This window comes from Calypte anna, chromosome 27 (genome assembly GCF_003957555.1).
Source record: "Calypte anna isolate BGI_N300 chromosome 27, bCalAnn1_v1.p, whole genome shotgun sequence".
Classification (NCBI taxonomy): Eukaryota; Metazoa; Chordata; class Aves; order Apodiformes; family Trochilidae; genus Calypte; species Calypte anna.
The window spans coordinates 2,218,913-2,235,479 of record NC_044272.1 but is presented as its reverse complement, the minus strand read 5'-3'; the positions used below and the strand labels follow the sequence as shown (position 1 = coordinate 2,235,479).

The 16,567-nt window shown below is 43.9% G+C and overlaps 1 protein-coding gene across 1 annotated transcript; it reads right to left on the bottom strand.

Moving 5' to 3' along the window:
- Positions 1-1,449: 1,449 nt before the first annotated feature.
- Positions 1,450-16,151, bottom strand: DHX8 (DEAH-box helicase 8). Its single transcript, XM_008505707.2, has 23 exons — positions 15,987-16,151; positions 15,487-15,572; positions 14,911-14,983; positions 13,786-13,871; positions 13,054-13,163; positions 12,633-12,938; positions 11,898-12,042; positions 11,113-11,316; positions 10,529-10,616; positions 10,129-10,226; positions 9,507-9,654; positions 9,222-9,403; positions 8,607-8,801; positions 8,231-8,416; positions 7,546-7,756; positions 7,059-7,240; positions 6,172-6,312; positions 5,755-5,910; positions 4,833-4,970; positions 4,282-4,410; positions 3,712-3,908; positions 3,358-3,537; positions 1,450-2,860 (listed from the first exon to the last, which is right to left on the bottom strand). Exons 1-23 carry the CDS (start codon positions 16,096-16,098, stop codon positions 2,641-2,643), a joined length of 3,573 nt encoding a protein of 1,190 aa, XP_008503929.1. The 5' UTR covers positions 16,099-16,151; the 3' UTR covers positions 1,450-2,640.
- Between the last annotated feature and the right edge of the window lie 416 nt (positions 16,152-16,567).

Sequence of the window (16,567 nt, the reverse complement as noted above, 5' to 3'; positions counted from 1 at the left end):
GGTGTGCACAAAGAAAAGAATCACAGAATGTTGAGGTTGAAAAAGACCTCCAAGATCATCCAGTCCAACCTTTGACTAACACCACAGTCAGCTACTAAACCATCTCCTCAAGGCCAAGGTCCAAATGCCTTTTAAATGCCTCCAGGGATGGTGAATCCACCACTGTCCTGGGCCATTCCAATGCCTGACAACCTTCTCAGTGAAAAAATACTTAACATCCAGCCTAAACTTCCCCTGGCACAGATTCCATCCATTTCCTCTGGTCCTTTCACAGTTTATTAAGAAGAGGCTTTTTCCCTCCTTGCTCCAACCTCCCTTGAGGTAGTTGAAGAGAGCCATAAAGGTCTCCTCTCAGCCTCCTCTCCTCCAGACTAAACACCCCCAGCTCCCTCAGCCCTTCCTCACAGGACTTGTTCTGGAGTCTCTTCACCAGCCAAGTGAGGTGAGGTGCCCAGGACTGAACACAAGTAAAGCCAGAAAGATTCACACCCAGAAAGATCCACATCTCAACAAGAAGAGGGCCCCAGCCAGGACAGAAACACCACATTAACCTCTGTGGCACAACACCAGCAATGCCGCCCTGATTTGAGAGCACCTGGATAAAAACAGCCGAGAGCCAGACTGACCTGAGGGCGGCGAACATGGCGGCTTCCCTGACGGGGCAGCGTTGCTGAGGGACCGCGTGTCATGTGACTGGAACGGACCAATCACAGTGCTCCGTCTGGCAAACGGCGCCTCAGGGAGCGCGGCCCCTGCCCCTGGGACGCCTCCTCAGGGACGGGACGAGTTCCCGCCAAGTTACGTCAGGAACTGCGGAGTCTGCAGCTTGTTTGCTGGTTTTTTTCTGAATTAAAACCAACTAAAAATCCTTATCAGGGGAAGGCATTAGGATGTTGCGCTCGGAAACCTCAGAGTAGTGATAGGCTTGATAAAACTGCCTTTAAAAACTGTGGAAGCGGTTCCAGTTTCTAAGGCATCTGTCTTGTTCCACAAGGTTGGTTTGGATGCAGGGTACTCCCCAAGTAAGCTGAGGTTATTACTGATATAAAATGACACCAATGAAGGAAATAAAACACACAAAACAGATGGCAATTTTTCACTTAAAAAAAAAGGAAATGCTCTCGATGCATTTTCCCCTACATGAAGTCAGGAAGAGGATACACTGGAGAATCAATTTGGAAGAGAAAAACCTCAAAAGATGCTGTGCAACTGGGACTTCCACTGTGTACATTTTCTCTTTTACAACTTTCACTCAACTTTTGAAAATCAAGCACAAATTTTCATAGAAAACAGTAACAGATGCAGCTGTGGAGTTCATGAAAGGAAAATACACTTGGAAGAGTATTCCATAGGACACCCACGTCTGCCTAATGCCATAATGAAAAAAGCCTCCAAGATCAGGACCACTCTAATTCTATTTAACTTAAAAGAAGACCTAACACAGCATAGGAAAGTTCAATGCATTTATACAACATAATAAAACAGTATTATACAATATCCCTGCCCACCTTTGTACATAGAGATTCTACAGATTTTCAATATTGGTACATTTCAGTGTGAAACACTCTTCAAATCTGAGTGTAAAACAACCATCCAGCTTCTTTCTTCTAATTTCAAAAATAATTTTAGTGAATGTTACAGCTTTAAAAAAAAAAAAAAAAGTGCATATCTGCAGCTATGGAGTCAAACAGGTTTTATCTGTTTGGAACAGAAGAAATAATTTAGATAGCTTCCACATGACAGCACCCACTGAACAGTCTATTTCTTTTTAAACAAGGAACTGTTACATAATGTTTTACAGACATTTTAGCTGCAAGAGCATATTCTATTAAAAAAAAACATTTGTGATGTCACCAAACATTGTAAGTGGGAATAAAACACATGACACATTGTATGGAAAGTCTGAACATCTGCAACCACTTATGCTCACAGACAGAGCAGTGCTACAGAGTGGATGTGGTTAATTACTGTTTGATATACTAACCCTTCAGCACACAGGAGATGGTGATGAAGGATAAAACCTGTAGTCTGACCTGTGCCATTGTCCAAGTAGAACTGACATCCTAACTGGGTTTCTTCCCTGCCTTACCCAAAAAACACAGATACTAAATATCCCACCACAGATGGCTTGCATAAAGACAAAAAGTTACACTCGACAGCAAATTGAATAAAATAAAAAAGATGGAGAATGAGCAGCTCCCAAAACCCAGCCACTGCCCAAGACCATAAGTAGAAATAAATCTCTTCTAGCAGTGTAAAGAAACAAACTACTCCAGCCTGTATTTGGTCATTCAGAACATGGGCTTGGTGACCAACTCCTTTTTTTAATCATTATCTTTTTGTTGTTTTTCAGCTCTACTCCCAGTTTTCCAAGTCTTAGGGTTTTTCTCTTACAAGAGGAATGACTGAAGTACTGCTGCAAGAACCACTTCTGTAACACACTGAGGAGACCCCAGACATCTGCGGAATCCGAGGGGTAACTGAGGTGAGCTCATATCGCCCCCTTGTGCTTCTGCTCTTAATACTTTCTGTCCAAGCTTCAGCTGAAGAATCCCGTTTCTTGCAGGACACTTCCAACAGTGCAACAATCACACTTCCCACGAGCAGAAAATCAGGAAGAGTCCAATAGGAAAACGAGGTTCATCGTCTCCTGAATGCCCGTGAGATCCTCCAGGCATTGGGCTCCTCATAGCGATTGTACAGGGGTTCCAGACGTTGCTGCTTTTTCTGTTTGCTCAGTTTGGTTGGATCAGAAACCTTGAAGAAAGCTGGTGCAAATTCCACCAGCCAGCGGGGATCAATCGTTGTCACCTCACGCATGTATTCCTTGGTGGTCAGCACGAGTTCATGGTACACAACCCTGTGGAAAGGGACAGCACCTTTGGAAACTTGTCTTTCCAAAGAGAAAGAGACAAGGCAAGGGCTGGATCTCTATGTTTGCCCCTTTATCTCCATTTCACACTCCTTTAGCATGTGGCTCCTTACAAACTCCAATGCAGGCTCCAAAAGAACCATTTTATTTTTCCTCTCCTACATCACAACCATTCTTCAGCACAGAACTACTTCACCCCATCTGAAACAACTCTCTCTCTCCCTCTCAACACTCAGTGTTTTAAACTCACTTCCACAACACAGAAACACTGAACTGCAGGATTCAGGCCTGGCCTTGGCTCGAAGAGTTAAGTCTCACCTCTGCACAGGCATTCATTTTAGCAGCAGAAAGAACCAAAAGCAGACTTAAAACTTTTGTCTCTGCTCACTGCTCAGTAGCCTACTCCACCAACAGCACTCACCACAACCTTTTCAGTCCCAAGGTCTAAAGTCAAATAGAATATTACATGATATTGCCTTCCTTACCATTCTGGCTGCCTGTTAAAGAGAGCACTGGATGGGTGGATATAGACCACCTGCTGATCAATGAGTGTCCTATAACCCTCCTGGGGATCCTTCTTTGCTGCATTTCGGAAGAAGCCACTGCAGATGGCCTTCTGGACTCGAACTGTTGCCTTCCCACAGGATACCACATCCAGCTTGTGCCTGCCAGACAAGAGTTGAGGAAAAAACCCACCAAAAAACCCAGAAAAAAAATAGTAAGAATTACCCATACTTGGGTGCAGCTACCTACATCAGATTAGCAAATTTTGTTTAGCTCTTACAGTGTAACAGCACTAAGAAAACCAAGCCACTGGTTCTCCTTCCCCACGTGCTCACCTGTCCATGATGCCCAACATCTGCTTGCGGATGTCCTGGGCCCTGCGTAAGGATCGGGCTTGAATAAAATTTTCATAGCACCAAGGATTTGAAAACTTGTTATTCTTCCAGGAATTGTACACAGCCAGCAGAGTGAGGTGGTCGCCTTCTGTCTGATGGAACTTGGCTTTTTTTTGATCAGCAAGTGCTTGTTTATCCTAACATACAAAATATGTGTCAATCAGCTATCTGTGTCATAAAGACAACCCTTACAGAACAGAAAGATAGATACAGGCTCCTTGTCACTCATCCCATGACTATTTAAGTCTACAAAGAAATAGATATTAAGACTGAGAGGACAGCACACAATTTTGAGTGTGTGACTAAGGACCAAGTGATGAGAATCTAAAGGTCACTGGGACTGCTCTCACTAAACCAAAACTAGGCTTGTAGGAGAGGAAAGGTACATCAGAAATGTAACCTAACCAAGCTACAGGCTTATTTTGGCAAATATGCTCACTCTCTAACACCCAAGGGAAGCACAAAACCACTCAAGCTGTAGCACTGCTGCTTCTTGGCTGCATTTCTTACCTTTGGCCTGTAGAACACGTTTTGTACAGACAGCATGGAGACTATTGTCAGCATTTCCTCACTGCATCCCAGATGGACAGACATGATCAACATCTTGCACAACATAGGTTCCAAGGGGAATTCTGCCATCTGCAAGAAACCTGTTTCAGGGTACCCTGCAACATCTTGGAAAAATCTTGAGTTCTCACAGTGGAACAAAGAGCAACAGTCTCTCTTCCATGTTTCCTTTCCAAAGCAGTGTGCTTTACACAGAATAACTTTACTCAATATGAAATGAACTACTTGTCTATATCCTCTATCATGAGAATATCTCAATACTTACAGGAAATTTTAGACACTAGTAAAAGACAGCTTATGAATAAGAGGAAATAATAGCTGCTCCTTATAAGGCAGATAAGTAACAATGATAAGTAAAAAGCTACCAATAAAACACAAGAGAGTAACAGGAAAAGGAAACCAACAGTGCTAGCATAAAGTCCTTATGCCACTACTGCCATGTCATTCCCTAAATATTCACAACCCAGCCAGTGCTAAGAATTATTCTGCTTTACCCTGCGCCCAAGTCGAGTGAGCAGTCCCTCATCATCCAGAGCTCCCAGGGTGTACAGCTGCTCCATGGCAGTGATCAGTGTTTCCATTGGGGGAGCATCCATAAAGTCAAAGGAGAGCAAATCATTGATGCCCATAGCCTGAACAGAGGTAGTGAAGAAATCCCAAGTTAAAACAGTGAGAAGTCAGGGACCCTGAACTCCAGACAGAGATACAGGAATATCAAACAATGAGGCTTATAGGATTTTAAGCAACCCTAGCCTCATGTCCTTATCTTGACTGTAACCACAGTGAGGAATACATGTGTATTTCTACACCTGAGATAATCCACATCAACCCACAGCTTACACCCACCATTCAGTCTTGTCTGTTTCTTTGGTACTCTATACATGTCCCAAGCAAGATGAGTTAACTGAGGAGACACATAGGCTAAATGCTGGTTTTGAGGATTTCCTGCCTTGTAAACCTGTGAGGCTTGACAGCTCCAAATAGATCTCCACATTTCCCCCTTGTTCCAGAAAGTTCTGCAGCTGCATTAGATCCAACCTGCAGACTTGCCATGGGACAGTACTTGAAAGATGGACACGTTTGGACATCAAAACCACACTCAGTGTGTCTGATCTGTTAACATTACATTGTACATTATCATAGGAAATGTTTACTGCCTGGAAGATTCCTCTTTCTCAAATCTCCTGCAAATAACTCAGCTGTTCTCTGCAGCCAAACTTGTATCTTAGGTGGATATTCAACATGGTAACAGAACTCAGTTCAGTGCCCCAGAACTGCATTTGATGCAGCCTCCAAAATACCTCTGTTCATTTAAAGGATCTGCAATTACAGAAAGGCCTCACAAGGCTCATAAAGATTCATTTATTGAAACACTTATGATCATGTTGGCTTGCTACCAGGTGGTGAAATACTCACCTTCAGGGAAAGAACTGTACTGGCCAGATTTGTTCTCTGGATCTCAGGCACATTGGTGGTCAGCATTTCATCTCGATAAGCTCGCTCTGTATATAACCTGTAGCATTTTCCTGGTCCTGTTCTCCCAGCCCTCCCTGCTCTCTGCTTTGCTTGAGCCTGAAGGTAACAAAGCATCTCAATCAACAGGTGCAAACAGGCACAAGTGAATACAAATAAAAAAAAAGTAAATATTCACAATTTCACTTGCATTCATAGAAAGACATTTCAAACACAACCCAGGAATGTATGGATCCTACAGCAAGAGCCTCAAGGAGTTTCAGGAAGCTATCAAAAAGGTGGGTTTCCCATTGCCTCACTTTGATTCAAGATACTCATTTCCATCAGGAAAAAACCACTCATCAAACACAGAATGCCTACCTGTGAAATTGGTGTAACAACCAGCTGGTCAATTCCAGTCTTGGAGTTATAAACTTTCTGCTTCACAAAGCCAGGATCAACTACATAATATATGCCATCAATAGTCAAGGATGTTTCAGCAATGTTAGTGGCAATGACAACCTGCAAACAACAGTTTGATTCAGTATCAGTTCTGTCTCTGGTTGCCAAGACAAATGTGCTGCTCAGCCTCAACAATCCACTCCACATGGTAGGAGCAGATTTTTTTATAAATGCAACCACCACCATCTGACAATGAAAGGAGAAATGTGTTCAAAGAGGAACAGGAAGAAGTGTTATCCACAGCCAAAGATGGACAAAGATGCTTATTTTAGGTCTGTGAAATATGGGAAAACAGCATGATAAAATCTGTATTTAAAAGCACATGAAAGATCATTTTAAGGTTTGTAAACACTGACTTTGGGGAGACTTCTTACCTATCACTCAAATGCAGTCCATATTTAGAGAAGAATCTTCCAGAGAGAACTCATTAGCTGTTTGGTAGGATATTTACACCCAGCCACAAACAGGAATTGTGTTTCACCAAAGTTAATATGTTTTAAAAACAGCATTAAAGAAAGCTCACACAGAGGTTTCCTACACTAAATATTTTTTTATACATTCCCATACATTTTATATACATTTTCAAAGGCTTAGATAACAGGCATAGACATGTACACAACCAAAACCATGTCGTAAGCAGCAGATAAGCAACCTTTTCTCCAAAACTACATCATTTGATCTGAATTTGTAACTAACAGAATCAGAAAACGACTTAAAAAAGACAATGAACACATTATTAGCAGTGTAATTTGCCCCACTATTCAAATGTATCAACAGAAGATGAAGCCATGCTTAGCTGAAGTTACCTTTCTGCTTCCTGGTGGGGCTGGGTCAAAGATCCTTGTTTGCATTTCACTGGGTAAAGCTGAATACACAGGTAGGATAATTAACTCTGGGACATCAGGTCCTAGAGATTTCATCCTCTCATAGAGGATTTCACAGGCAGTGTCAATCTCTTCCTGACCAGTCAGAAACACCAAAATGTCACCTACACAGGAAGAAAGTGAAAACATCCATAGAATCAGTTCTGCTCATTAGGACTCCTGCAATCCCAATTTTCCATCAATCATTTTTAACATTTCAAGCAGAAGATCCCCAACTTTTGCTAGCCCATGGGCAACTCTTAGCCAGAAGTAACATGCTTCTTTCACCAAGCTGTATTTAAAAACAAGAGGACAGTGCTGAAAGCATTTTGCTCACATTACCAATACATGATCCATGACTTCCAGAAAGACCTCACTCAGGGGTATTAAAAGTCCTTGAATCAATCACCCTAGGCCACTCTCCACTTACCTGGTGGCTCTGTTAAGTGGATCTGCATTACTGTAATCAGACTGGCATCCAAGTAATCTGTCTCTGGCTCTTTTGTGTACAGAATTTCTACTGGGTAGGTTCTTCCAGGAATTGTGAAGATTGGTGCTTCGTAGAAGTACTGAGAGAACTTCACAGCATCCAGTGTTGCTGATGTAACAATCAGCTTCATGTCCTGACGTTTCTGCACTGTCTATAGCAGGACAAAAAGTTTAAGTCCTTAATTACTTTTGGGACTATTAACATATGGCAATTAAGTCAGAGAAATACAACCAGTAACATCAGGCATTATGATGCCTGGGTAGGGCCCAGCTCACTCAAGGATCCAGAGGTGCTAAGGTCACATCTGAAAACTTAGCAGCAGCTATCACAGAAAGCTTCTGTCAGAGAAAGAAAAGCAATGCAAAAACCATTCCTCTGCTCACCCATTATTATCAGCATTCAGGATTGCTGATTCTCATTGTTTCAACTGAATTTTGCTTGCTTTGTCTTCAGCAAGGCTCAGCTTCCAAAAAATTGAACCACAAACCTGAGGAGCATTTGTTTCAGAAGAGACTCTGAGGACTTGAATCAATTCAACCAATGCAACCTTTCCTCCCTGTGTGCTCCCTCCCCACATGTACCATACAGAGGATGCTGAAGCAATAAAAATCAAAAGCTACACCACCTTCTTCAGGAGTCCAAAGAGCACATCTGTATGTATGGTCCTCTCGTGGGCTTCATCCAGCATGATGATGGCATACTGAGTCAGATCAGGGTCTATCAAGCACTCCCTCAGTAACATCCCATCTGTCATGTATTTGATAACAGTTTCAGGGCTGGTGCAGTCTTCAAATCGAATGGTGTAGCCAACCTAGAGGGAAGAGTTGCACAGAAAGAAGCTTCAGAATTGACTCAGCACCATTAATTCCCATTTTGACTATTCTGCAAGTTCAGTTTATAGTCTGCAAGGAAACAGACACACAAACAAACTAGCTCCAGTACTGGTTTTTCCTACTTTTCCTCACACCTATTTTGGCACATTCTTCAGCACAGAAATTCACCTCTTGTCCCAAGCAGCAACCAAACTCCTCTGACACCCTCTTTGCCACAGACATTGCAGCCACTCTGCGAGGCTGAGTGCATCCAATCTTTCCTCTTGATGTGTACCCTGCCTCAGCCAGGTACTGGGTGATCTGTGTTGTTTTACCAGATCCTGTCTCTCCAATAACAATCAGAATCTGGTTGTCGTGGACAGCCTAGAAAAAAATCATAATAGATACACTTGTCAAAATCTTAAAAATCCCCAAACAAGCAAATCAACATTTCCAGGACTAGACTAAACACTAATTGACTTTGCTCCAGTTGATCCAACCAAAAATCAGACAATTATTCTTACTCATCAAGTCAGCAACTGCTTAACCATTTAGCTGACACACCTGTTGCTGACATGACTCTGGTTTCAGTTTTGACTTAAGTCAGAATATTTTGTCAAAACTACAAGTCAAGTATTTGGAGCTTTAATAAAACATACAGATATATAAAAACTTTAAAAATAATTATTCTGAACTACAGTTCTGCACTTACAATTATCAACTTGCCATTCATCTGTCAAACAAGCTATTTACAATTCTAAGTTGTTGCTTGCTCAAACCAGAAAGTAATTTTGAAAGTCTTACTTGTATCAGCTGCTCCTTCAGTCTGAAGATTGGAAGACTCTCTCTCTGCTCAATGATGGAAAGCTGGGTCTTCTTACCATATGAAGCTTTGTTGCCCCCAAATGCATGTTTCTTCCACTCTGGGATATCATTGGGCATCATTCCAATGCCTCTCATGTTTGCAGCTATTTGTCTTCCATCCACTAGAAAGGAACAATTTACATTCAGGTTCACACCTGGTGATCTTGCTCCTATTGTTTTATCACCCATGCCTTCTAAACCTGTGTGTTTTGTGTCCCAACATACCATCAGGGAGAGGATCCACCCAGTGTGTGTTAAGCCCCATGGGGATGGAATCCATCTCTGCTTCTCTCTGGGCTTGTTTAAGTTCTCTTCTTTCTTTAGCTAAAGCACTCTGCATCATTGCAGCCTGGGACAAGGAACCATCTGGATTCTGGAAAAGCAAGAAAAAAAGTTCAGATTTCAACTTCCAATCCTCCAACTTAACTGCCTCTCTGTCTCCACTGTCCCTCAGAAGCCTCTTCTGAAGATGCTTTAAAATAATTTTTTATCTCTTTGAGTTCCAGGACATTTCCATTAGCCCAACTTCCTGAACTTTTCATGGTCATGACTAATGGAGCATCTCCACACTGTCCAGTTACAAGGATTATGAGCAAAATCAATGAAAAGTCAGGATTTCTCTGCCACCTTCTATTTTCAAAAGGTAAGCAAAAGCAGAAGAGAAAGTGTGTTCTAACACACCTAAGTGAAATGCTTGCTGCTGCAGACTAATGCACATTTCTATTATTCCACTTTACTGTCACCAGTTAAAAACAGCTTTGTGACTAAAGAAAGGATCTTTAGCTCAGGGGTGATGTTTTCCAGGGCTCACTATCAAGAATATTGGTTGTAGTCCTGAATCTCTTACCTTTACTATTTTGATGGGACTCATATCCATGCTCTGCTTAGTGTGACCTCGAAGGAATGGTGGTTCTTCTTCAACCAACTCAATCTCAAGGTCCTCATCTAAAATCCACAGGATAATTTTTGTAGAAAAAGGCACCTAAAAATAACTCTTCAAATAGTGCTTTCTGTCTATTCTCCATTATTAAAGTAATTAAATGCTTTTAGAAGTGAAAACACCCCAAACAAAAAGAATGCAGACACTTCCAAATGTCACTCATTATAAGGCTACAAAACCCTACTCCCAAATGTTTAAGGTGACAGCAAATTGTGAGAGGCTTCACATCCACTTGGATCATCACCTCTTTTGGAATCAAAACAAGTCCAGGAACACAAGAAACTTAAAACAGTAAGAGAACAACTACCTTCTTCATCATCAACTTTAGGAAGAATCCCAGTCTCCTCATCAAAGTCAGGGAACTCTTCCTTGGAAAGCACATTGGCTGCAATCATCTGGGAACAGAATGAACACAACATGAGTTTGTCTCCATAAGTGTAGACAAGTCAGGCCATGGCAATGTTACTGCCAGACTCATGAAACAGGAACACAGAGATGTAGTGATTTCAGAAGAAATGGTTCTACACTCTGAAATATGTGTCACCAGGTCTCTGAACAGCCCTTTTGTGATTCTCAACACCACCAGAATGAGACAGCTGGCTTACACAGGTCAGGACTGCACTGGTAATTAAATACCAACCTAAGTGTTGCATGAAATTGAGATCCCCCAGGTCAGAGTGATCTCTGGAGGGTTCATGGTCCAACCTCTGCTCAAGGCAGAGCTAACTTCACAGACCCAAGCTAGAAAGACCCAAAGTGCAAGAGGGCAGCTGTTTCAAGGTAAGGAACAGGTCACACAGGCAGCCATGGAGCTGGATTCTGCTTCCTGGAGCTCCCTTTCTGAAGCTATTTCTCTGACCAACACCCTGTTTCACTAAGGGCATCACACACCTGTTTTATTTCCCACTTCTCTGGGTCTGAAATTCGGGTGAGGCGCTTCCGTTCCAGGCTGTCATCCTCCACCTCTGGGGCATTCACCAGGGACAGGTGACTGGGTCTGTCTGGGTTCCTCATGGAGGTTTCTTCATTGGTTTCTCCCACCAGGTTTCTCCTCCGGTTTGGGTTCAAGTCTTCCCCAGTGTCTTGATCAACATCCTGCATCAGATTAATTAATCAATCAGCTCTATTGCACTTATTGTATCTGTTAACAATAAGTTATTGCACTTATCTGTATCTATCAACATTGGTTCTTCCTCTACCACAAGAGAAAAAGCAGAAGACATTTGTCAGAGACAACCACTGTACTGTCAACAACAGCCTGTACACAGAAAACAGTATTTTGCACGTTGTTTTTTTTCAGTTGTTATTCTAAATACACCCCAAGGCCTGGAACACTCTGCCTTGGCAATGACATTGATTTGATTTCAAATGAAATGCTTCTCTCATACTGAAAAAGGAAAACAGAACTACAGCTTGAAACCTGCCTGGTCACTAAGCTAACCCAATCAAGTAAAAAAAGCTGTTAGGGACATTACATTAAAAACAAGAAGCTACAGAAAATAAACTAAGAAGTAACAGGCCACTCTAACACAGCACAATAGCTCATTTGTTTTTAACTCCCACTTGAAGGGATATCTACTATTATTGAAGAGGAAAAACAGCAAAAAGAAGAGAAATCTTTAAAAACTTGTGGCACCACCCACACTAATACAAGCACTAACAAATGTCTTCCATACCTTCATGCTCAGGCTGGTTTTGGATCCAGTAAAAGATAACACCTTGACTTTTACTCTCTGTCCTTTGCTGACAACATCAGCAACGTTGGCAACTCGTCCTTCTCTGCGGAGCTCTGAGATGTGAACCAAACCCTCCCAACGCTTCCTGGAGGTGAAACAGAGGGGCATGAGACCCTGACAGCTCTTCAGATCATTCAGTCTGGGTTAAAGTATTTTGTTATCTGTGGGAAAACAGTCTGAGGAGGCTTAAGGATTCCATGTGCACATCAATATGATTGTATGAAAACGTTTATTAACAATCTGCACTCATTCATATAGAGAAGCCTTGTTTACACCCTCATACCATGCAGGTGGCTTTCTATTCCAATCACACATTCCATTCTCACAGAACCACTCTTCTCACATCATTATTTTTCTCTTCTGCTGCCAATAACTTCTCTCTTTCCCATTAGCTCATTTTTAGAAACCTGTAACTAGGCCTCAATAACCATTAACCCACTGTAGACTAAGCTGAAGTAAGTCAGGATTGCTCACAACCTGTGTATTTCTGAACTGTTTCCCCAGCAGTTATCAACTGATTGGATACGTTCATAAAGTGTTTTTTACAAGAACATTCTCTGCTGTTGAACATATGGTTCCATCATACCCTGTACCCTCATAACCTCTTTAAGATACCAGCAGAAAAGATAATTTAGATGGAATAATAGCAGATTTACTGTGAATATCAGAAGGTACCTCAGTCCTTCAAGCTGGACAAAGCATCCAAACTGCATTATGCTCGTGACTTTGCCATTGTAGATGTCTCCAATGGAAGGCTCCTCGGGGGGTGGTCGGTCTATGTGCTTGTCTCTCCATCTCTCACTGCTCTTTTCCACGTATTTCTCTCGATCCTTACGGTCCCGACTGGGACTTCTGCTCCTTGATCTGTATCTGGATTTTCCCCTGTTCCTATCCCAAGTTCTAGAACGAGACCTGGAGCGAGATCGGTGCCTTCGCTTCCTCTCCCTGCTGCGACTTCGGCTCCTCCTCTTTTTCTTTGTCCTAAAACCCAAAGAAACCAACAAACAAACATCACATTTCTGCACTGAAAGGTCCACCAAGGACAGAGGGACCTTCCTGCCCATACCCATCCCTCAAAACCACCCTAGAAACCCACCTGTGGTCACTGCTCCTCTGCCTGCCTTGCCTGTCTGCACCAGGCATCAGAGCTTCGAGTTCTTTGAGTGCATCAGCAGCCACCTTCACATCATCCTCATCCAGCATGGTCTGCAAGGAGAAAGTGTTCTGTAAGAAGCCTGACACAAATCCAGCACAGGGAGCTCATTAACAGAAAGGATAATCCCATGCATATTTAACCAGAAGGAATGTAAGGTTTAAAAAAAAAAAAAATAAAAAAAAATCAGAGGGAACACAGGAAAAAAGCAATAAAATTATCCCCCTCTTCTGTCATAATCCTGAGATAACTCTGGTTTTATACAAAAAGCAGCTTCATCTCAACACCTAGGATTAGTACAGAAATATAAAGTGTAAGTCCCTCACAGCATCTCCATGTCCAAAGTTCTTATCTGGTTCCTAATCCTTTGGATACCAGGCAACAAAAGCCTGAATAAATTTCATTTATTCAATTTATTCAATTTCACAGCAGCCTCATCCTTGGCTATTCTGCAGAACAGCATCAGTGCAGCACCTGCTGCAGCAATTCCTGTTCACCAAACAACACCAGCTTTTTGCTTCCTTTTTCTTTCATTTCTCATACTCCACTTTAATCCATGCATTAGCAGGAGGCACTCAAACTAACATGAAAAAAAAAAACAAATCACCTGAACCCAAGAGAAATGGAAAAGAATTTATTTAAAAAAAAATAAATAAAATAAAGTCATGACCTTACCCTGATGTTGGGATTGTCTGGCCTGCAAAGGGCTGGAAACAACTCCTTCAACTTTTCCTTCTCTGATTTGGGTTTGACAGCTGCCTCTGGGTTTGAGATATAAAACAATAAAATAAATAAAAAATAATCCAAAATTGAGAGGAGACAGAATAATTCACTCTGAATTTTTCAGCAATTTGAGATAAAGTTTAACTTTCATCTGAATGCAAAGACTGCTCCAGATTTCCTGGACAGACTGGAGAGTTGGGCTGATCCCAAGGGGATGAGGTTCAACACAAGAACCCCATGGGGAGCTCCAGGCTGGGCACAGAGTGGCAGAAAGGGAGCTGGGAGTCTGGATTGCCAGGAAGCTGAAGAGGAGGCAGCAGTGTGCCCAGGTGGCCAAGAAGGCCAATGGCATCCTGGGCTGGCTCAGGAAGAGCGTGGCCAGCAGGTCCAGGGAAGGGATTCTGCCCCTGTGCTCATCCCTGGGGAGGCCACAGCTTGAGTCCTGTGTCCAGTTCTGGGCCCCTCAGCCCCTCAGGAAGGAGATTGAGGTGCTGGAGCAGGTCCAGAGAAGTGCAAGGAGGCTGTGAAGGGATTCCAGGACAAATGCTGGAGCTGGGGATGTTCAGAGGAGGCTCAGGGGAGACCTCATCACTCTCTACAACTCCCTGAGAGGAGACTGGAGCTGGGGGGGGTTGGGATCTTCTCCCAAGACAGAGGCAATGGGCTTCAGCTCTGCCAGGTGAGGTTTAGGTTGGATATTAGGAAGGAATTCTTTCCAGAGAGGGTGATCAGGCATTGGAATGGGCTGCCCAGGGAAGTAGTGGATTCTCCGTGTCTGGAGATCTTTCCAAAGAGCCTGGATGTGGCACTGAGTGCCATGGGCTGGGAACTGCAGTGGGAGTGGATCAAGGGTTGGACTTGAGGATCTCTGAGGTCCCTTCCAACCCAGCCCATTCTAGGATTCTAGGGTTTCAGAGATTCAACTTTGGAGAGACTCCAACTGCAACATTTAGATCCGTAGCCTCATCTTCAAAGAGGAGGACAAAAACCACATCAATTTCACCAAAAATGGCCCAGAACTACACAAATTAGTTGTCATTTTCCCCTCCCACTGGGCTGGGAAGAGCCCACAGGTACCTTTGCTTGTTGAGGGCTTGGGCGGGGGCCGCATCGTCTGGATGAGCCGCAGCAAATTGCTGATGAGGGAATCCTGGAAAGGGAATTAATTAAATAGAGGAATTTTAAGGAATTTTTCATCCTTACAGGGCACCAATCAGCAATTAACAGCAAGACAAAAAAAAAAACTTAATTCTGAAGATGCAGCTGTTTAGAAAAAACTGGACCTGGTATTCAGGAAGTTTAATCAGGAATTAATGATGATAATTCCACTTGGGTGATTTTTAATCACCTATATAACAGAACTACAGCAAGTCCTGAGGAAGACATGAACAGTAAATAAAACATTTCCCTTAATGAAAATGATTGTATGATCAATGAGACAATAAGCACCCTCGGGAAGATGCTTTGTGAAGATTACAAGATGGAAAACCAAGAAGTAGGGAGGGAGAGGCTTGAACTGGTGGGAGAGGAGGACTCAAAAGCTGATCTGGCAATCATTTCCCAGTTGAAGAAAACAAACATTGACTCCTCACCTCTCTCTTTACAATAAAATACATTTTACCAGCACACAAATAACGTTCAGCTCTCACTTACAGTGAACTCAGCACCATTCTTCTGAAGAACAGCTTTAAAGGTGTCAAACGTGGTGTTTTTCTCAGCCAGACTTATCACAAACTCGGCTGTGAAGAAAAGCACACAAAGGAAATGCCAAACAGGAATTAAAAGACACCACAAACACCCCACATCCCGACAAAAGCCGCTCTCCCGGAACGCAGCATCCAGCGCGGCCCAACCGGTACCGAGAAGCTCCAAGGGCAGCGGCTTCCCCGTCCCGAGAGCCCCAACGGGAGCGTTTCCTTACCCTCAGGACGAGAGGATTTTTAAGACAATCACATGGGGTTTTTTCTCTGCAAAATGCACCCTGACCGCCACACCGGGACCCGTCAGACCCAGACCGGGACCCGCCATACCCAGACCCGGCCCCGCCACACCGGGCCCTCAGCCCTCCCCGCAGCCGCCCTTAGGCCCGCACAGGACAGCGACTGCCGCGTCCCGGAGACCCGGGGACCTCAGCTCCCGCCCCGCTGCCTCACCCAGGTCCTTGTCGTTGATCCCCAGGTGGTTGTCCAGCTCCGTGCAGACCTTGGAGACGAGCGATAAGTACTCGAGCTTGGCGAGCTCCTCCAGCGCTGCCAGGTCCGCCATGATCCCACCGGGCGCAGCTTCCGCTTCCGGGACGCGGAGGAGCCGCTTGGTCATAGAGTGCGCAGGTGCTAGAGCGTCTCGTGCTCGGAGCCCCTCTGAGCAAGCGGCTCGTTGGTTGGTTGGATGGAGGGGAGCGGGGCTATGGCGGTGCGGAGGCTGCTGAGGGGGGGTCAGCACCTCCCTGCTCAGCTCTGAGCCTTTCTTCAGGTTCTCTCCCATCTCCCTGGGGCTCTTGGAGCTGCTGCTGCCTCCTGGAGCTGCAGACTGCAGCCCGGGGGAAGACCCACGGTACCGGGACAAAGCCACGGGTGTTGGGGTGACACGAGTGACAGGAGGCTGAACAGGAGCTAGGGGGGGGGCTCAGGTGGGCAAGGAGGCCAAGGGCATCCTGGGCTGGATCAGGAACAGTCAGACAAGCTCTGCTCCCCCCTCAGTTCACCGGGACACATCCCCCTCTCCTCCTCCCCGG

Bases quoted from the DNA above. Each gene is read 5' to 3' on its own strand.
- DHX8 (XM_008505707.2), bottom strand. From the start codon at position 16,098: ATGGCGGACCTGGCAGCGCTGGAGGAGCTCGCCAAGCTCGAGTACTTA. The intron at 10,617-11,112 runs GTGTGTGATGCC...TTCTGTTCCCAG, and splicing joins AGAAGTGGGAAATAAAACAG to ATGATTGCAGCCAATGTGCT. The intron at 2,861-3,357 runs GTAAGGAAGGCA...CCCTTTCCACAG, and splicing joins TTTAACAGGCAGCCAGAATG to GGTTGTGTACCATGAACTCG.